A 22,731-nucleotide genomic window follows, 5' to 3' on the forward strand; every position below is an offset into this window, starting at 1 on the left:
TGAAATTATGTTAAATTGAAACAAGGAAGTACAATGAGTGTGTTTTATTTACAGTGCAAGAAATGAACAAATAATTTCATAGTGGTTTCTCTGATTTCACAGCAGAATGCGCAACGGTATTAAACTGAACTGTGTCAGTGAAGGAGTAGATCTCTAACTAGCTGTCAACCAAACGGGATTCAGCCTTTCCACTGACCCTCCAATCAGCACATGGAATCCCGGCGTCCAGCCCAGCCGAGCTCCGCCCACAGCTCCATTCACCCCCAGAGACGCCGAGCGTCCAGGGGCGGGACAACATCGTGGCATTTATCCAATTACCATCCAGTTTTGAGGCAATGATAAAAACTGTTCCACTCAGTCCCATTGAAGTGCATGGACGCTGAGCGTCTACAGGCAAATGCGCTGAGCAGAGATCGAATGAGAAAACAGCGCAACGGGAATGTATGAGAAGTGAACAACATCCAGTCTGTTGATTTGTGATAAAGCTGATTCTGAACGAACTCGTCTGTGAGATGAACGTGTTCTAACACATTTGTAGTCAATGAAATGTCAACACAACTGTACATATTTGACCATTTAATTTTCGTAATTTTAGGGGAAGCCGAGCTTCCCTTGTAGTCTATGAGAAATCGCCACTGTATCATAATAACCTATAAATACTCACAACTCCAAATTTTTCTCTTTGTAAATGTAAACATTTTCATGTTATTTTACTGTATTTACACTAAAACTATCATTTCACAAAAAATGCAAATAACCTGAACTAATATGAACATTTTGAAATGTCTGAAGTGCAGGTTTACCAATATTCTGCCTGTTATTAAATGTTTTGTGTATTTGTAGAGCCACTGTGATCTGTAAGTTGTAATTTAGATGTGTAAATGATAAACTGAGACATAATATTGTTAAAATTGCACTTAGTTTTCTTAAGAAATTTCAGTTCGTTCATATTATTCACATTGTTTTAAAGGATAGTTGGTAGATGTAAATATTTTCATCGCATAATTTTTTTTTTTTTTAGTCTAAAACATAGAAGAAAGTTTGGAGTTGACATTATTTATATATTATTATGTTATTATTTCACTGGTCCAGCCTGCTTCAGATCAAATTTGGCTGAATGTGGCCCCTGAACTACAATGAGTTTGACACCCCTGTTCTACAACATTGATTTTTGAAAGTCCTTTATCACCAGTTTGGTAAAAGATAGTGAATGGAGACACTTGGTTTATCTTCACTTATTAATATCCTTGCTGAAAAAATCACTTTTTCTTCAGTTTTCTCTGTTTCTGACATAATAACCCTCAACTTTAATCTGAGCTTTTATGAACATCTACATGATCAGTTAATTAAATATTGGAAAATACCTGATTTATACTTAATAAACTCAAAATGCAGAAAATAATATAATAAAAAAAGTCGATAAAACACTTAAGAAAGGCTAAATAGAGGGAAAATTCATTTTTGTAATTGCCACACTGGGTCTTTATGGGTTAATGTATAGTATTAAAAAAATAATGTCAGTGCACACTAAAAAAAATCCTCTTCAGTTGTGTTAAGTGTAACAAAGCCCAATTTACAATAGATATGAGATCCATCAGAGATGATTAAAGTGAATTAAATACATATTTTTCTTCATTTTGACCCAAAATAGAAACCATACGCATGCATTTGTGAAAACATATTCCATAATACAAAAACAGTGACTTCTCAGTTTCATGGCCTCAAAGAACAACATTTTGTAAAAATCCAATACATTCTTTTGAATATTCCGGTCATTTTGAGCCTTCATTTGATAGAAGATAATAAGAAAAAAAACAAAACAAAATGAGATAAGGGCAAAGAAAGATGGGACTGACATGCAGTGGTGTCACCTAAATCACACATCAAACAACAAACATGGCAGCTTGTGGCCATACATTCCTTATTAAATTACAAAATTCCTTTTTTATGGTTGTGGTTTATCATTATACAGTTATGTTTTTATTCTTTGCACATTTTGTAGTTGTATAACTGATTTTAACAATATTCTTGCACATCCTAAAGAGTCGGTGACATAGGACTATAAATACAATATCTGTAATGAACATATATTTAAGTACTTATTTCTTGTAAACTGTGAGCAGCCTCTTCCTCTCCTTATGACTCATCAGGACTGTGAATATTGATGTTACGCGACATATTTTGCACTCTTTACCTTTGAACTGTCCTTGCCCATTTCCTGTTGAACTTTGGAGACAATGAACTTGCAGGCTCTACAGGAACCTGGAAACGCATCATCACGCAGTATCTGACAGAAAACACTTCCGATTATGACATATGATAAATATGAAACACAACTGTTCAGATGTTTGTAAATGATGGCATCAGCATTAACCCATAAAGACCCAGTGCTACTTTTGGGGCAGTTCCCAAATTAAGTTTCCCTCTATATTTAACCTTTCTTAATATATTTATCACCATTGATTGTAATATTATCTTCCTTATTTTGCATTTTTCCTGTGTAAATTATGTATTTTCTGATATTTAATTTACTGATCACGTAGATGTTCATTAAAACTCAAATATATCTGAGCACCGTGAAAAGACAAAAAACTGCATTTTACACCAATTACTTACATGTATTGACATGGCCTGATCATAATCAAGGTGTACAAGTATATTTGCATCAGTTATTAATCAGTATTGCAAAAAGATACCCCCAAAACCATTCCCAAAATGTTTCTTTGGCCATCTTATTACTAGATCTTGCAATCCTCCAAATTTGAAGAAAATCGGATGAAAACTGATAAAATGGCGACCCAATGAGCGTGAAAACGTGCACAACTTGATCGTTATAAGAGAGCAAAATTATTGTACATAATGTTTTGTAACACAATAAATAATTACTACTCAACTCCTGTGTCTTTTTTATTACAAAATACACACATCACATTGCTTTTCATTTATTGATCATTTTTGTTTGATTATCAGTTCTTATTTTCAGTATGAAGACAATCAACCATTTTATTATGAAAACCCTTCTTTTACAGCCCTTTAACTGTAATAATAGAACGGGAACCTGTTATTTAAGTATTATTAGGACTAAATATGCACAACTAGACAGATTTTGGTCTGCTCCCTGGCTGCAGAAAATTTGGTAACAATGTGGTAAACGGATGTTTACGTCGAACCGCTTGTTTTCAATGACGCATTGTTCACCAAAATTCATGCAGTGTTCGTACACCGATATACTTCCATCAATAATATGGCGTATATGCCTTATAGATATATTGTAATAACTTGTTCACAAATGTTTATTTCCTCCTGTACCAGGAAGACTTAGTTACAGATCTAACAGAGATGCGACCATGTGGTAAGCCAGATTTCCATTCCAATCTTGTACAGTCCATCCACCGTATCAAAATATGTGGGTCTAATTTTATTGTTTCTGTCAATATATGGAATTTTTCAGCATGCATGCTTTGGACACAACATCTGTGCAATAAACAATGAATGATTATCCTGAGTGCTGAAACATTTGTATATCTTTGTAGGCATTAAATATGGAGGCTATTAGGCTGGAGTGTCCGTACACACAATAGTTTCTGATTTGACAGGGGTACAAGCCTGCGAAATTTTTAGTAAACACCATAATACAAAAATATTCTGGACTTTAAAAGAGAAATATCAGACAAATAAAATGGTCTGTCTGATTTTTTGATAGAGCATGATTATTTTTTATCTATATGTGCACCCTTTCTGGTACCCTCGATTGTGATCAGGCCGACAGGATTAATGGATCAGAAGTTATTAAACATTTTAGATCAGTAGATGGATTTGTTCACAAGTGGAGGTTTGGGTCTTTATGGGTTGATGTCAGATAGGATGTGTGTGAGTGTTAACTTCTCATCTGATCATGTATGTCAGTGTTTCTCACCTCCTCTTCATTTTGGTCGGTCAGTTTCAGGCAGGATGGAAAATATACCTTCTTCAGCGACTTCTGTGACTGAGCAACAGCTGAAAGGAAAAAGATCATCATAGCCTCAAATACATCTTATACTGTTAAAAAAACTGGGGAAATAATGTTCCTTACTCATGGAGAGCAGGAGAAGAGCAATGCTGATGGCAGGATTCATCATTCATCAGTGTCCACAGCTGCTCCTTCTGTGTCTTCTTACGCTGTTTAATGACTTCTGCAAATTGTCTTCTGAATGGCTTGAGTCAGCACTTATAGAGTCTACCACAAGAGTGACAGCTGAATTTTCTTCACTTATATTTTCATGTTTCTTACATCACAGCACACATTTCTAATCAACAAGACATTTTAGGTTTTTTTTCTTAAATAAACACAGTTATGTTATTTTTTGTGTTATCTTAACCATAAAGGCCCAAACTCCCACCAGCGACCAAAACCATCTACTAATATAAACGTTTAATAATTTCTGATCCACTAATCCAATCAAAACATGTAAATAATATGTGTAAAATACAGTTTGTCATCTTTTCATGGTCATCAGATATCACCCATTTAGAGGGAAAAAAAATGGGAAAAAAATTTAGTGGAAAAAAACCTCAACAGTTCAGTGTGTGTGTGTGTGTGGGGAGGGGACCCAGGAAAAAAAGTTTGTGGAAAAAGAAAACAGGAAAAAAATTTTGTGGGAAAATACACCCAGGAAAAACATTTAGTGGGGAAAACCCCCAGGAAAAATATTTAATGGGGTAAAAAACACAGGGAAAAAAAATTTAATGGGGGCAATACAACCCAGGAAAAAAAAAAACATGAAAAAAATTTAGTGGGGAAAAACCAGAAAAAAAATTGGTTGGCAAAAAAAAAAAAAAACAGGGAAAACATTTTGTGGGCAAAAAAAAAGCCCAGGAAAAACATTTTGTGGGGAAAAAATTCAAGAAAAAAATTCAGTGGAGAAAAAACAGGGGAAAAAAATTTTGTGGAAACAATCCTCAACAATTTAGTGGGGAAAAAAACCCAGTAAAAAATGTTGTGGGGGAAAAAAAAAAAACAGTAAAAAAAATTTAGGGGGAAAATAATCCCAGGAAAAAATATTAATGGGAAAAAAAAAAACAGGAAAAATATTTAGTTTGAAAAAAAAAAAAAAAAAAAAAAAAAAAACAGGAAAAAAAAAATAGTGGAAAAGAAAGCCCAGGAAAAAAAATTAATGTGAAAAAAAAAAAAAAAAAAACAGGAAAAAAATTTAATGGGGGGGGGGGGGGGGGACAAAACCCAGGAAAAAAATTTGGTGGGGAAAAAAACCCAAGAAAAAAAATTAGTGGGCAGAAAAACCCAGAGAAAAAAATTTAGTGGTAAAAAAAATAGGACAAAATGTAATGGGGAAAAAAAAAACAGGATAAAAAAAAAAAAAAAAAACCTGTGCTTTATTGCTTCACAAGTTTTCCTTGGATCATCACAGGTTTTCTCTGGATCATCTCTGGACCTGCTGCTGTGGTCCTGCCTCTTTACTGCCTTCATCCTCATCACTCACTTATCCATATGGGGGGTGTTCCACACATTTAACACTCACTGTCTTAAATGCTATTATCTTACTAAAGAAATAATTGTGAATGTTATATTGAACATGACTTTTGCAGGTTACAAATCATTAGTAAGTAACATTATGAGCCTTAATTGATGCATAAAAAGTTTTGCATTTATTAATGAGTCATGAAGTTGTGAGGGTTTTTAAAGGAAGTGAAGAGGAAACATGTACACGCAAAGAATTTACAATAATAGACCTGTCAGGCTTTCAGCAGAAAGTGAGACCCCCCCACCCACACACATGCTTACATGTGTTCACACTGTTTGTAAATCAAGCACAGAATAGCATTTTTAACACTGCATTTTGGAGCATTGTTTTGTCTTTAATTAATAATTCAGATTCAGAAAACTTTCTTTATCCCATACGGCCAATTCATTTGCAGCTTACCACTGACATCAGTCAGCATTCAAAGTAGAATAAACTAAGCTTCTTCTCACTCCTTTTTGAATATGATTTATTTCTTTTTCTTTTTTGTATGTATTATTATTTTATGCTTCCTTGAATTTTCATTTCTATATTATGTTGTGCAAAGAAGTCAGTTAGTAGGAATCAGGAAGTTTGTATCATTTCCATATTTGAAATAAATCAATAATAATGAAAAAGAAGTGTAATGTGACAAACATAAGTCAGTATAAAAATACAAGATCATTGGGAGGCAACCACAATAAATGCTTTAAATAATCAACAATAAATAATCAATAAATACCAAGGCAGACTAAAAGACTAGAGGACCCTGTAGGTTCTGCTAACATTAAAAAAATCTCATATAAAATAACCAAAATAACTGCTGTCACGGTTTAAAAGCGTGATAGCTGAAGGAATAAAAGATTTTGAATATTTGTTGGAAGTGATAATAAGTGATAGTAGGAAGAAGACTGGAAACAAAAGGTAGAGAGAAGGAGGAGAATGAATGAATATGTGAAAAGGATGAAGAACAGTAATGCAACCAAATGCATTTATTGTAAGTTTATACAGCATTTCAGTCATTTACCGTTATTTTATTTTTTTATTAACAAGCCAATATGATTGCACTTTATTTTAAGGTATTGCCAGTCTTTAAAGAAGCCTTTATTATTAATGTTTTATGAATGAATGAAAAGAAATGAAGCACAATAACAGATTCTAAGTCAAGCACTGTTGGAGAATAAATTCAACATGACTCCACCTTCACCTTCCTGTAAAGTAATATATCAGTGTACTGAGTTTGTTTATCTAAAATACAAATGCCCCACACATTAATTGTATTTGTTTTTGTTCTCTGGTTCTTTATGGCTCTTCACAGGTTCATATACTGTGAACAACACGCAGACCGCCGGCGCCTCTCTCCTTCCTGCTTTACACTTTCTGAAACCATATTTAATAACCACAGTTCATAGTACGTACTTAAAATCTCAAACGTGTGCAAATATAGTGATGAAAATGTTTTAACACATTACTTTCTGTGTTAGAGGAGTTCGGAGAAATGCAAAACGGAAAAGTACTATCAGACAATGCAGCGTCTGACCGAGAATATCTTGATTCAGTGTGTTAAAATGTGTCATATAATAACAGTAAACAGCATGTGAGTCTATTATTGTTTGTATTCAACTACATATATGCTCCTTAAACCTAGTAATGCATTTTTTTCCTCTGTAGTGGAAAAAAAAACAAAAAGAAAAAAAGCAAAAACTGTCCAATGCAAAGGACATTTCATGAAATAAAAATAAAAGAAATTATCTGAAAAACGGTGACATCATTCGGTTTCCAATCAAGGAAATTATGTAATGTAAAAAAAAAAAAAAAAAATCTTTGACTTACAGGATCTCAGGAGGATATGCCACCTTCTTGTAAAATGCACACTTGACTGTTCTGCATGTTTTTTTTTTTAACCCTTAAAGACCTAAACATCTGCTGTGACCAAAAGCATCTACTGATCTAAAATGTTTAAGAACTTTTGAACCACTAATCTTTTCAATGCACCTAAACATCTCATCATGTATGACCTATTTGGACATTCAGAGGCTCAGTAGTGAACACAAACACACCATCTTCTTCTGCAATAATGATCCACTAATAAAACCCATGGAGTTTGACGAATAGACTTGTTTTTGAGTTAATGATAGATTTTGTCAAAAAGGCCACATTTTCTTCATTTTTTTTCCGTTTTGATATAACAACCATTGAATTTACTCTGAGCTTTATGAACATCTACACAATCAGTAAATTAACCCTTTAAAAGCATTTGTATCATATTTGCTACACCAGGTTCTGAGACCTTTATCTTATCAACAAGATCAATAATTTCCTTATAAACCTGTTGCATATGACTCAAGTGGAAAAGCCCTTTTCAATATGGCCGCTATTGTTAAATCATCCAACACGCATTTTGTCAGAAAATCTTTGGTAATTTTCCAAAAGTTACATTAAGAAGAACATTTATATTGTTATTCAGTTGAAAAATTGAAAAATACTGAAAAATATTGAAATTACGGTGCCATTTATGGGAAATAAAAAGGCTGTACAAAGTTTTATGTAAAAATAAATAAATAAAATGTTCTATATTTTCAACATGTTACTGGTATCATTTTTTTTTTTTGCATCTAAAGTTAATGTTGTGAGCAATAAGTTGCCAAGAACATCCAATGTATCGAATGTGAGACAAAAAATGTGTCATAAACAAAATGATATGGCAACATTTTTTGTTTGGATTTTGTTAAAAGGGCAAATAAACATTTCAATTAAAAAAAACAAACATTTACATTTTGTGGCTAGTTTCTAATGGGTCAGGTTTTACAGGGTTAATTATAATAAAATACCTGTTTTTCAAAAAAAAAAAAAAAAAAAAAAGCAAAATGCAGAAGATAATATTATTTTAAAAATTATGATAAATCACTTTGGAAAGGTTAAATGTACACAAAAATCCATCTGTATCTTGCCACAAAAATACATTGTTGCCCATATAGTTGGAATAAAATATTTTTACTTTTTTTTGTAAAATAATTGTGACAATGTGATTTATACTTTGACTGATTTACACTCTGTACATATTGAGAACATAAATCCTCACTGTAAATAATATATACATAAACATATATTTTAATAGATCGGATCTCTGTACGTATATATATATATATATATATATATATATATATATATATATATATATATATATATATATATATATATATATACATATATATGTATAAATATATACATATATATATATATATACATATATATATATATATATATATATATATATATACATATATATGTATAAATATATATATATGTGTGTGTGTGTATGTATATATATATATATATATAATTTATATTTATATTTATTTTATACTGTTCTTCAACCCATTGTTGTTCTTGTTTCTATTTGAATGTTTGTTTATATTAGGTCTATGTCTGAGTGTGTTCGTGTTTATGTTGAAATTGTACGACAAGAGCTTAAAAAAAAACAAAAAAAAAAAAAAACAGAAGCTAAATTCCTTGTAATTGTTCACATACTTGGCCGATAAAGCTGATTCTGATTCTGTTAGATAAAGTGTAACTGGTCAGTGGGGATTAATGATGTATATAAATAGGAATAAAAAGAGAAATACGTCTAAAAACATAAGTACTCCAACTTTATGAGTGTAGTTCTAACAGGTTAGTTCTAGGTCTTTAAGGGTTAAATCTTGACACATTCCCGACAAAGATACAGTACATATGCAGATAAAAATTAAGATAAATAAAATAAAGATGTAGACAAATAAAGATTAAGATATGCTCTAATAATTTGCAGAAGGATGACATTCAAACAAAGCCAGCTCAGACAGAGGAAGTGGTTAAAAGTGAATTTCAACCACCACTTCCTCCTTTAACCTTCCTCTTGTGTTAGGGTCTGCACTGACCCATTTTAGGTTTTAAACGCATAAATGAACCACATTAAATTAATTTATTGCATCAATGCTTTTGACTTTGTCAGGAGCCTCTTTTTCAACAAAATCATAATTATATATATTTTTTCACTAAATTATGAAATGTTCTTGTTGAAATTATGACTTTTGTGTTGTTGGGGTTGAAACTGAAATCATAAGTGTACTGTCAGCCAACACACTGACAGACAACTCCTCTAACAATCATGTGAGCTTTTGGGGATTCTCATTTTGCCTTCTTCTCCAGTATACCTGCACAAAAACAAAACAAGCAAAAATGTCCACATGTGAGGTCAGTTCAGTATAGAGTTGGTGACTTCCAGAGTGGACACTGAGGGGTTTACTGGCAAAAAAAAAGCCCAGAGGCCCACACCAAAAATATTAAAACAAATAATTTCAGCATCAGTATCTGCAACAGCAACCGCTTAGTTGGTCTGTCCCAGTGTCTTGTCTTATGTCTGTTGTGTCCCACTGTCTTATGTCAATATGTCCTTTTGTTACATCCTGTCCCTGTCCACTTTTGTCCATATGAGCCCTCCCTCTATGTATATGTGTATGTGTATGTATATGTATATGTATATATATGTGTTATGTATGTATTTGTGTTTGTGAATTTATATGTGTATGTATATGTTTATGTATATGTGTTTGTGTATTTATATGTATATGTATATGTATATGTATATGTGTATGTGTATTTATATGTATATGTGTATATGTATGTGTATGTATATGTGTATTTATATGTGTATGTATATGTCTATATATATATGTGTTTGTGTATTTATATGTATATGTGTATGTGTATTTATATGTATATGTGTATTTATATGTGTATGTATATGTATATGTTTATGTATATGTGTTTGTGTATTTATATGTATATGTATATGTGTATGTGTATTTATATGTATATGTATATGTATATATGTATATGTATGTATATGTGTATATGTATGTATGTATATGTATATGTGTATGTGTATTCATATGTATATGTATATGTGTATTTATATGTGTATGTATATGTGTATGTATATGTATGTGTATATGTATTCATATGTATATGTGTTTGTGTATTTATATGTATATGTGTATTTATATGTATATGTTTATGTATATGTGTTTGTGTATTTATATGTATATGTGTATGTATATGTATATGTATATGTATATATGTATATGTATGTATATGTATGTGTATTTATATGTATATGTGTATGTGTATGTATATGTATGTGTATGTGTATTTATATGTATATGTGTATGTGTATATACATGTATATGCGTATTTATATGTATATGTGTATGTGTATGTATATGTATGTGTATGTGTATTCATATGTATATGTGTATGTGTATTTATATGTATATGTGTATGTGTATTTATATGTATATGTGTATGTGTATATACATGTATATGCGTATTTATATGTATATGCGTATGTGTATATATATGTATATGTATACTAGCAAGGAATGGATGACAAAGTGAATGTAAAACACAAGCTGTAATTATATAATAAAGTTTCCTCTGAGAAGGGGTGGGGGGTAGTGGCAGGTAAAAAAAAAAAAGTCAGTATTTTCATGGCTTACGAAGCCTAACAAGGTAACCAGGAGATGAGAAACAAATTGGATGATAGATAATTATTTTTACTGTATTTTACAGCTGATTTAAGACATGGGTCAAAACCAACATAAGGGATGATAACAGAAGCTAACACAAGAGGAAGGATGAGCTGGTTTTCCTCTGACCCTCTTAGAGACACACACACACACACACACACACACACACACACACACACGCACACACACACACACACACACACACACAAACACACCAGATGTTGTTATGACTGTAATGGATCAACAGGGGGTGCTAGAGTCAAACCTCTGAGACGTGACAGCCTCCTGCAGTGATGGGCTGGTGAGTGTCATTAAACAGACAGAAAATAGGCAGACGCTGAAACAGAAAAGGGTCTGTGATTGTCTCAACTCATGTGTTTGGACTGTGCCTCCAGCAACAATTTAAACACGTGAACAGCTGCTTAATGGAGCGTCTGAAACCTCTGAGTCTGCACTGAAATAATCTGTCTCATATTGGAGAACAGGGTTAGTGTGCAGACTGCCTGGTCAGATGGAAGCCGAGAAATACATCTGCAACATTCACAGGATGCTGAGATAGATACGGATGGATGAGAGAATAGTTTGGATTTATTAAAAGTGTCATAGAAACAAATTAGAATAAGCACCTTCTTCTTGTATGTTTCCCCCAGTCAGTGAATGTTCAGTTTACATCCACATCTGCACAGATTCATAATAAACAAATCGTCATCTTCATCATCGATTATTTATTTGTTTCAAAATTTTAAAAAAGACAATGAGAATACACTCATTTTCATCACTGTTGAGGTACATGAAATAAAACAATTACAGACAGAACTTAAGGTATAAAGAGGTAGAGACATGAAACAAGACATGGCAAGAACAATTACAAAAGTTTCCCCCCTTGTACACTGCTAAAAATAAGGTAAAAACTGTGAAATGAACTATGATGGTTAAAAAAAAAAAAAAACTAACAAAAAAGACAATTGTTAAATCAAGAGCAATTAAAATCAATAAAAATAGCAATTGAACCTTGAAAATGTGATATTAATGAAATAGTCTAAAGGACAAAACCTAATGTATGACATAGAGACTAAAAACTGAAAATAAACTTTTATTTTTGTAATTAGAAGATGAAATCCGCTTTGAGATAAAATTAAAGTAAACAGTAAACTTATTTCTGTGTTATCCAGGTGTGATCAGTATAACCCAAAAAAGGAAAATTCAATGTTTCTGTTCCAAGAAAGAGAAAAAGGACTTGTTAGAAGAACAAACACAATTTTTGTTTCAGTCTAGGAAATCAATGCCAGGCAAATTCTGTTTAATAATGTTTAAATACTTGTGTGTAGTAACCAGGTGAACTTCAACTCAAGTGTCTTCAAAACACGTGACAATGAAGTTAACCTTCAACATTTGGTATACAAAAATGACACTGGGTTAGGCCTAGGGTTAGGGTTAGGCCTAGGGTTAGAGTTAGGGCTAGGATTAGGGTTAGGGATAGGGTTAGGGTTAGGGTTAAGGTTAAGGTTAGGTCTAGGGTTAGGGTTAGGGTTAGGGTTAAGGTTAAGGTTAGGTCTAGGGTTAAGGTTAAGGTTAGGTCTAGGGTTAGGGTTAGGGTTAGGGTTAGGTCTAGGGTTAGGGTAAGGGTTAGGGTTATGGTTAAATAATATATTCAGTCAGATTTGTCCACTATCTGTTTATCATAATCTGTTTTTTATAATCTGTGTTTTCTTTGGTCATGGTTACTTTGACCTTCAGCCACCATGGTATAATGACTTAAATGTACTGGGAACCAGTGGACAGACTGATGGACTGGGTGTGTTACTATTTACTTATTTACTAATATTTATCATATTTATACTTATTCATTATAAAGTCTTAGCACAATGGAATGAGTGACTTTTGTGCTGGAGAAACATTCAACTTAATTAACTTGTCATGTATTGTTGAAAGGGCTGGTTTAATAAATTTTCAACTGTAAGAAAGACATTGTAAAGTGTAGTTTTTTTTAAAAATTGTTTCAAATTACACAATGGGAAATTTTGTCGAAAGTAGTGTTGGGGTTGGAGACAAAGAACAAGTCAAACATTAATTTTAGAAAAAGTGAATCTGAAATAGAAAAGTTTACAAATATTATGACAAAATACCTGTGTTCTATAGTTTATGACAACAGTTATTGACATTATTTTTTAACTTTATTAACTTAATTGGTGTTTGAATATGTTAAATAGTAAAATTAATGTGTATGTGACTCAAACTTTTGCCAAATCGGTGACATGAGGCTGTACTCTCATTCAGTATTTCCACATTCTGGAGCCCATTGGAGCTGTTTATGTGATTTTTATAATTTTTGCTCTGGACTCTTGAATAAGCATGAAACAGACGATTCACCTGCTCCCAGTAAAGTTTAGTCCTTTTCAGTCCCCTGTTTAGTTGCATTCATCTCTGGCTTTTGCAGTGGGAATTCAGTTTATCCCTTTATCGGGCAAGTTACTATTTTTGGTAATTTCCACAAACACTAAATATGCAGCCAATCTCTTGCATCAGTGAGGTCGAGAAGCATGTTGGTTTTTATAAAATTATATTGATTCAGAGAGATTTTATAGACATTTTGCAGCTGTAAATAGTGACTATGAGTGATTTTTGTCAGTTTAGGACCTTATAAAAGTTGTTTTATTGCATGTGTTTACTTTTTAGCAAGTGTCGCTCAGATGTTTTACGGCAAGAGGAGGGAGACTGTTGTCACGGCGACCAACGAGGAGATAAATGACCACGTCCATTAACACACTAAGGTCGAAGTTTTGCATTTCAGAGTTTTTCAATGAGTGGCCTATAAAGGGTTAACAGATTATGAGGTAAAATGGTACTTGGTTTGTGGGGTTGAAACCTGGGAACAAATCCAGTCACGTAGGAAGATTTCACTGAACACAAGTATCGCATAGAAATGTGCAAAAACATGTTAATGTTTTTTTTGCCTTGTTTAACACCAGCCGCCACTACCACTAAAATATGTTCACTTCATCCTTCAGACTTTTGCACTAAAAATGTGACTAATTAGCTTCAATTATACAAGACTGAAAGTACAAAATTTTGCACTTTCCTTCTGTGGCAAAAACTGCAGCAAGTCAGTAAACAGAGCTTTGATATCTGTCTAAATTATATATATATATATATATATATATATATATATATATATATATATATATATATATATATATATATATATATATATATATATATGGTTCCCTTTAACTGTCTTACTCTGCAGATTCTTCTTTACAGAGTCAGTAAATATGTCACAACCCAGTTTTCATTTGTAACTAAATCACAACAGAATATGCATGCAGTAATTGCACGATGCATAATTTTTGGGAACCCACTTGAGCGAATGATGAGCTTATTATTGGCAACTAATTGATGAGCAGGGGATAGAGCAGCAGCATCATGGGAATTTATAAATCCTCCTGCAAAACAAAGAGTCAGTTGAAGTTATTGAGACTTTTAATGTTGTTGAATGTGGGGCATAAAGTTCAGAATGTAAGATTTATGCACTTATATGATGTTTGTGCTGGAAATCAATCATTAGCTAACTCCATTTCTAAGCTAAAAAGATGTTTAACCCATAAAGACCCAGTGCTTCTTTTGTGGCAGTTCCCAAAAGTGATCCTATAAGCGATTTATCACCATTTATTATAATATTATCATCTGTATTTTGCATTTTTTCACTGTAAATCTTATATTTTCCAATATCTAATTTACTATATTTAAGTTAATTCAAATGTTATTATATCAAAACAGAGAAAACTGAAGAAAAAACAACTTTTTCAACTAAGATATCATTAACTGGCGTGTCTCCATCTGCTGTCATTTATTAAACTCCATGGCTTTTAATGGTGAGTCAATGTTGTAGAAGATGATGGTGTTTCCATGGGTAACTATGGAGCCTCTGAATATCCAACTGGGTCATATCTGATGACCATGAAAAAACGACAAACAGTATTTTACATCAGTTATTTACATGCATGTATGGGATTAGTGGATTAACAGTTATTAAACATTTTAGTTCAGTAGATGCCTTTGGGTCTTTATGGGTTAAGTTGCCTACGTTTACCGTTCCCAAACTTTACCGCGGTCAAGCCCTGATTCTCCTCTGCATGGTCAAGCCAGCCCCGAGTGTTTTTCATGTGAACGATTTATCTGATAATTACAGTAAAGTAAATTGGCTAAAACAGTTTTAAGGCTATTTTTAACATGAAATAAAATCTTTGTCCTCCATATGTATTTCACAACTGTGTTTTCATCTGAAATAGTGTAAAAGACTAAATTCAATGATGAATAAAATTAATTTTTCCAATAAGTACCTCATGAATCCAGTATATTTGGTATTATTACTTCATATATTATTCGCACAAATACGATGAACTACTTTTTACTGTGTACTTCTGGAGTAATCATTCTCCAAAATCCTTTCCAGGCTACAAAAGTGTTTTTGTCTGAAATAGTGTAAAAGACTACATTCAATGATGAATAAAATTAAGATTTCCAATAACTATGTCATGAATTTGGTATTTTTGGTATTATTACTTCATATACTATTAGCACAAACACTATGAATTACTTTTACTGTGTACTTTCAGAGTAATCATACTCCAAAATCCCTTCCAGGCTGCACAAGTGTTTTTGTCTGAAATAGTGTAAAAGACTACATTCAATGATGAATAAAATTAACAATTCCAATAACTACCTCATGAATTTGGTATTTTTGGTATTATTACTTCATACACTATTAGCACAGACACTATGAATTACTTTTACTGCGTACTTTTGGAGTAATCATACTCCAAAATCCTTTCCAGGCTAAAGTGTTTTTGTCTGAAATAGTGTAAAAGACTAAATTCAATGATGAATAAAATTAACATTTCCAATAACTATCTCATGAATCCAGTATATTTGCTATTATTACTTCATATATTAATAGCACAAATACAATGAACTACTTTTTACTTTGTACTTTCGGAGTAATCATACGCCAAAATCCTTTCCAGGCTACAAAGGTGTTTTTGTCTGAAATAGTGTAAAAGACTACATTCAATGATGAATAAAATTAAGATTTCTAATAACTACCTCATGAATTTGGTATTTTTCATATTATTACTTCATATACTATTAGCACAAACACTATGAATTATTTTTACTGTGTACTTGCAGAGTAATCATACTCCAAAATCCCTTCCAGGCTACAAAAGTGTTTTTGTCTGAAATAGAGTAGAAGACTACATTCAACGACGAATAAAATTAATTTGGACAAATTTCACAAAAGTAAAGTCTTGTTATGTCCTCCAATAATACACTGAGGTTGAAATTCTGAATTTCAGAGTATTTCTGTAAGTGACCTATAAAGGGTTATGAAAAGTTGAATAAATGAACACGAAACATCAAAAGTCACAAAAAAGGTCTGATTATTGTGATAAAGAAGAAATTTTATTCTCGTACGTACAGTATGTACAATAAAGCAATCTTGGACATTCAGTAAAGCCAAGTTTCAGTGCAGAATGACATCTTTCTTATATGACAAAGCAACATTTTGCCATGAATTCACTGGAGTCTGAGAAGTTCTGCCTAAATCTGTCTGTGTTCAAAGAGGAAAACCCACCACGAGAGTGATTACATTTAAAGTTAACACACTAACTAGAAATGTCATCATTGTTTTTTCTTCTTACAGGCCATTCTCTACTGTTTATATGAGTTTGAAATCATAAAAAAAAATCACTCATATGCATTGTTTGTATCTGTTACATATGATTTTAGCTGATCGACAGCAATGCAGCATCTTTAATGAAACCAACCAAAAAATAAAAGCAAAAGAAATCAATAAAACCATTATGAAAACATGACTTCGGAGACAAATCAGTTCTGTGTGTGTTACATTTCATCATCTGAATCCTTTTGATTATTATTAATATTAATTAAATCTGGATTGTGATAAAGGACATATTGACCCAGGGGAGTGTGAGTGGATATTTTTGGAAGACCACAGAGGATTTCGACAGTCTTTGATTGCAGTAAACTCCTCTTAAAATGCTCCCCCACATCTCTTTGGTGCACCTGATGTGCTTTGTTATTTCCCTCCTGTCACAAGAGCAAAATGTGGAGAAATGTTTAACCCATAAAGACCCAAATATCCACTGGTGACTAAAACCGCTGATTTAAAATATTTAATAACTTCTGATTTACTAATTCTATCAATACATGTAAATAATTGGCGTAAAATACAGTTTGTCATCTTTTCATGGTCATCAGATATGACCCATTCAGACGCTCAGAGGCTCTGTAGTTACCATGGAAACACCGTCATCTTCTACAACATTGATTCACCAGTAAAATCCATGGATCAATGACAATGGATGGAGATGCTTGGTTTATGTTCAGTTAATGATATATTTTACCAAAAAAGTCTCGTTTTTTCCAGTTTTCTCTGTTTCTAATATAACCCCCAAATGTCATCTCAGCGTGAGGATTAAAGTACATGATCAGTAAATTACATATAGGAAAATACTTAATTTGTACTGACAGAATGTAAAACAGAGAGGATAATATTATGATAAATGGTGATAAATAATTTAAGAAAGGTCATAAAAGTAGCACTGGGTCTTTATGGGTTAATGAAGCTTTAAGTGAACATTAGAGTTTGCACAAAAAAATTCCCTTTATATATAGAAATTTGTATTTTTTTTCCCACTTCTTACTTGTTCAGGTACTCAAAAGTGATCAAATATTTCAGAATCAACAACTTTGTATTATAAGCTTAACATTTGATTGCGTTAAAGCATGAGAAACTAAACTATTTGCCAGAGGAATGTAACTGTATGCACTGAAACCTTAAAAACAAATAATTATAGGAGGAAAAAAAAATAGTTTCCTTTTATTGGGATTAAACAGAAAGCCCAGCTTCTCCACTTTCAACAAGCAAACAAACTGTAGCAGAATAAAACTAAGGGAAAAAAAAAACATCAGTTTCATAAAATAAATCATATCCAGTGACACATTGATCTTCCATCTCCTCACAAACAAGAAACATTCTGTCATCTCAGCTTCGGTCCCTCTGGGCTAAAGAAGGAACAGTCCAAACTCCAGTTACATCTGAGGCCAAACTCCTTGTTCTGGTGTTTTTTATCTGTTTTATAGGTTCAGTATTTCTCTGGCTCTGATCTTCAAGCGGCTGTTGTTATCTTCCCACTCCTCCCATCGTTCTCTTTTGTCTCTGTTTGAGTGTCTCAGTCTCAGATGATTTCCAGAACATCACAGGGGACGAATCCTCTCTTCTTTCCACTGGCCACTCTGATGAAGCCGCTGTGCTCCACCTCACTGCTCACACAAATCTATAGGCAGAAGAAAATGTCTATTTTAATATGACAATAACAAATTAAAGGTAAGATCCTCATGCAGTTGTGTGCTTACATCAGGGGTGTCAAACATAAGGCGTACGAGCCAAAAACAGCCCGTCAAAGATTCCAATCTGAAGTGCAAAAATCCCACTGAAGATATTTACAGGCAAGGGTGTTAAAATTATTTTAGTTCCAAACTCCAATCTCCAAAATTTTACAAATATTTTGCCTGTTACTAAATGTTTTGTGTCTTTGTAAATCTGTAATGCACATGTACAAATTGTAAGTTGAAGCATAATATTGTTGTTATTTTTCTTAAGAAATTTCAGGGTTTTTAGGTTATTCACAGTTTTTTTTTTTTTTTTTAAGATAGTTTGTTAATGTAAACATTTTTATCATTGAAATTTGGAGTGGTCATTACACTGCAAAAATCTAAATCTTACCAAGTGTATTTTTCTCATTTCTAGTCAAAATATCTCATAACATAATCACCTAAAGAGTAACTTTTCAGTGAGATATAAGAACTTCTTTTTAGACAACAGATCTAGAAACTCTTATTTCAAGAAATCTTATCAAGATAATTTTCATTTGTTCCATTGGCAGATTTTTTTGCTTGAATTAAACAAAAAAATATTGAATTAATCAATCTGTCAATGGAACAAGCGAAAATTATCTTGGTAAGATTTCTTGAAATAAGATTTTTAAGATCTATTGTCAAAAAATCAGTTCTTATATCTCACTGAAAAGTTACTCTTTAGGTGATTATGTCTTATTTTAAGTGTGATGAGATATTTTGACTAGAAATGAGAAAAATACCCCCCTCCCCTCCCCCACCCCACACACACACACACACACACACACACACCATCATGGGTTCCAGACACAACATGCATTCTTATCATTCTTACAATCTTGATTTGATAGTAGCCATTTCTTTGTCCAGTGAGCAAACTTTTGAAATCCTGTGTATGTTTGAATCTCTGTTGGCAAACTGTTCCAGCAACTTATGGCAACTGAGAAAAAGGCCGATTTAGTGTGAATGCTCCTACATTTAGGGACACTGCAGTCTTCTCTGGAGGACGAGTGTGTGACTCGACATATGTAGTTTACCTCCACCTGAGTGTGAATGTGACAGTGAATGAATAATAGATCGATTGTACGCACCTTGAGTATGTATTGATAGAAAAGCGCTACATGAATCTAATCCATTCTTCTTATTATTATTGCATAGCACATTATCTGTGGTTTGTAGGGAGGTACAATAGTAGCATTTTACTCAGACGACTGGAGTAGGTGCAATTTGTAACAATTATCATTACACTTTAGGTTAATGGTAATTATAATGCACTTGACTTTTGATCACACTGCTATGATAATTAGATGGGGAAGTAAGAAATCACTTTACATTTCTGACCATTTTTCTTTCTTGGTTGTGGTTCAAATCCATCAGAAAGGAAAATACATTGTAGTGTTTTATCAAGAGGAAAAATGAATATGAATAATTGATGAACTAGAAAAGCATTCAGAGAGTGCAGACCTCCACCAAGGCAGATCAGCCCCCCTTCCCCACCAAAATTTAACCATTTGTTCCTTGTGGCAGTATCAACATTTCCTGAAAATTTCATCAAAATCCTTGCATAACTTTTTGAGTCATCTTGCTAACAGACAAATAAACAAAAAATCTGCCCCCCGCCCCCCCCCCCAACCACCACCAAAATTTAGTCATTACCTCGCCAGGAGGTATTGCGATCACTTTGCTTTGTGTGTTTGTTTGTTAGCAAGATAACTCAAAAAGTTATGGACGGATTTGCATGAAATTTTCAGGAAATGTTAAAACTGGCACAAAGAAGAAATGATTGAATTTTGGTGGTGATCGGGGGGGGCAGATCTGTCTTGGCAGAGGTCTGTGCTCTCCGAATGCTTTTCTTGTTTGTTCCTTGTGCCAGTATCCACATTTCCTGAAAAATTTCATCAACCCCCCCATCACCACTAAAATGTAATCATTTCTTCCTTGTGCCTGTATCAACATTTCCTGAAAATTTCATCAAAACTCCTTCCAGAACTTTTTGAGTTATCTTGCTAACAGACAAACAAACAAACAAAAATCCTTCCCCCCCCCCCGCGATCATCAGCAAAATTGAATCATTTTGTTCCTTGTGCCAGTATCAACATTTCCTGAAAATTTCATCCAAATTCATCCATAACTTTTTGAGTTATCTTGCTAACAGACAAACAAACAAACAAACAAACACACACACACACAAACCCAGATGAAAACATAACCTCCACTGTTCCTTGGCGGAGGTATTAATCATTTCATTGTAATATGTTGAGCCTGATAATGGGTCAGAACACTGTGTTCACATACTGGCTTTAAGTACTACACTGAACCATCCCCTGGGTTCAAGTGGCTGGAAAAGCGAGGCATCGGGTCACAGACTGATCTTGCGTTCAGTGGTTTTATCTCCGCTGGGGGTTGCTTGCTTTAAGAGTCCTCTAGGTCCCCAAGTACCCTGGAATGCATTGTGGGAAAAATGGGGGCTGGTCTAAGTACAGTCATTATGCCAAAATGCTAATTTAGCGCTGACTCCTGAGAGGGACCCTGTGTCGGCCCGCTCCACTGAAGCTCTTCAGTAAGTGGATGCTGGAGGGAAGAGGCACAACGGGAGCTAATAAAACTGTAACGAAGCCGCTGGATGATGTGAATCCGATGTGCTGCACAGGCCGGGGAGTGATCGTAAATTAGACACAGGTGTCATGTTGAAATGTTAATGTTTAAGGTCATTGCTTCTTCATCCCATTCACCACAGTCACATTACGGCCATTTTCCTTTGATATTAAGGATGGGAAGTGCACATGCTGTTATTACAAGAATACTGTGCAGATGTCTTAGGCCACTTATAGTTTCGTTGTTTCTGCAAGGTTGAAATGATCATATATAGTTATTTCTAGGAGCTTTATCTGCTTTTACATGCAAAAATGTTGTGCCAAAAGTCTATAATTTTTTCTGTCCAGCATATACGGTATAGTTATTTCTCATTCTCTTTTCTTCAGATGCAACAAGAAAATATGTTTATGTTTATGCATGTACGTACATACATACATACATACATTACATGTTACATTATTACATTACATGTAATATGTGTACAAACCTAAAATTATTCTGACACTTCTACATCAGTGTCACAGGTGTTACCTTTCTTTTGAACCCAAATTTATTGATAAAAATGTTGTTGTTTATGAAATATATTCCATTCATTTTGGGAATGTCATTTTCAGCTGGTAGAGTTGAGAAAAGGTTTCAGGACTTAACTTAAAATGAGATTATTTTTCATTGAAAAATACAGTAAATACTTGAAAAGATTATTTCTCTTTTTAGAAAATAAAGAAAGGCTTACCTCTCACAAATACTCTTGTTAGGCAGTTTTGGCAAGAGGTCTTTTCCCCATATGGTACTTTGTCTTATTAAGACAAAAATAAACAAGTGGTTCCAGCCACAACAAACCCCGCCCCTCGCACGTATTGTTGCTTATTTTGGCATCGATCCAGCTGATGTCATCATGTCTATGTGTGTGCTAATGTCAGCATATCAATTTCCTCTATATATGTGTCAGATTTGAAGTAAATTGAAACAAAATTGATGTTTTTATAGACATCTGAAATTTTGCCCATTATAAATAAATGGGAGAAGAAAAAAGATTTAATAAAAAAATTCATAAAAAATGCAAACTTTGACCTACGTTTCCCAAAATGAATTCTGGGTCACTAGCAATCTATAAACTCAATTTGGTATGAATTCAACCAATAGTTTTGATGCTACAGACATGTGAAATTCCACCCACTGTGAGTAAATAGAAGAAAAAATAAGATTTAAAAAATTTGTAAAAAAATTGAAACTTTGACCTTTTTATCCCAGAATGAATGAGGTCTATTCTGGGTCAGTATAGTTATTTCTCATTCTCTTCTCTTTAGATGCAATAAGAAAATGCATGTAATATGTGCACAGCCCTAAAAAACAAGTAAAAAACTGAAGTAAATGTATTCTAAAGGCTAAAGCCCCTATTTATCGTGACCCCTGACCCCATGACAAGAAGCAGCACAAACAGTTGCGGATATCTGACATGTGTCGAATTAATCAGAAAATATTTGCATTTAAATCTCATATTCCAATATCAGAAACATATGTGGATAAAAGGGTAAAAGGGACGTCACACTAAATTCTCCCTCCTTGGATAATAGAAGCTGTGTTTATGTTTTTTTCCATGAAATGTTTATTTTTACTGCTGTATATACTTGTCATAT

At 33.1% G+C, this 22,731-nt stretch overlaps 1 protein-coding gene across 2 annotated transcripts in view; it reads right to left on the minus strand.

Annotated features, from left to right (window-relative positions):
• Positions 1–17,713: 17,713 nt before the first annotated feature.
• The window catches only part of stac (SH3 and cysteine rich domain), a 94,724-nt gene continuing 89,706 nt past the window's right edge, over positions 17,714–22,731 (minus strand). For both annotated transcript variants that reach the window (XM_030127615.1, XM_030127614.1), the window contains one exon: positions 17,714–18,420. In XM_030127615.1, coding sequence (XP_029983475.1) covers positions 18,322–18,420 — 99 coding nt within the window. In that variant the 3' untranslated portion in view covers positions 17,714–18,321. The remainder of the gene's footprint in view (positions 18,421–22,731) is intronic.

Source organism: Sphaeramia orbicularis, chromosome 22 (genome assembly GCF_902148855.1).
Source record: "Sphaeramia orbicularis chromosome 22, fSphaOr1.1, whole genome shotgun sequence".
Taxonomy (NCBI): domain Eukaryota; kingdom Metazoa; phylum Chordata; class Actinopteri; order Kurtiformes; family Apogonidae; genus Sphaeramia; species Sphaeramia orbicularis.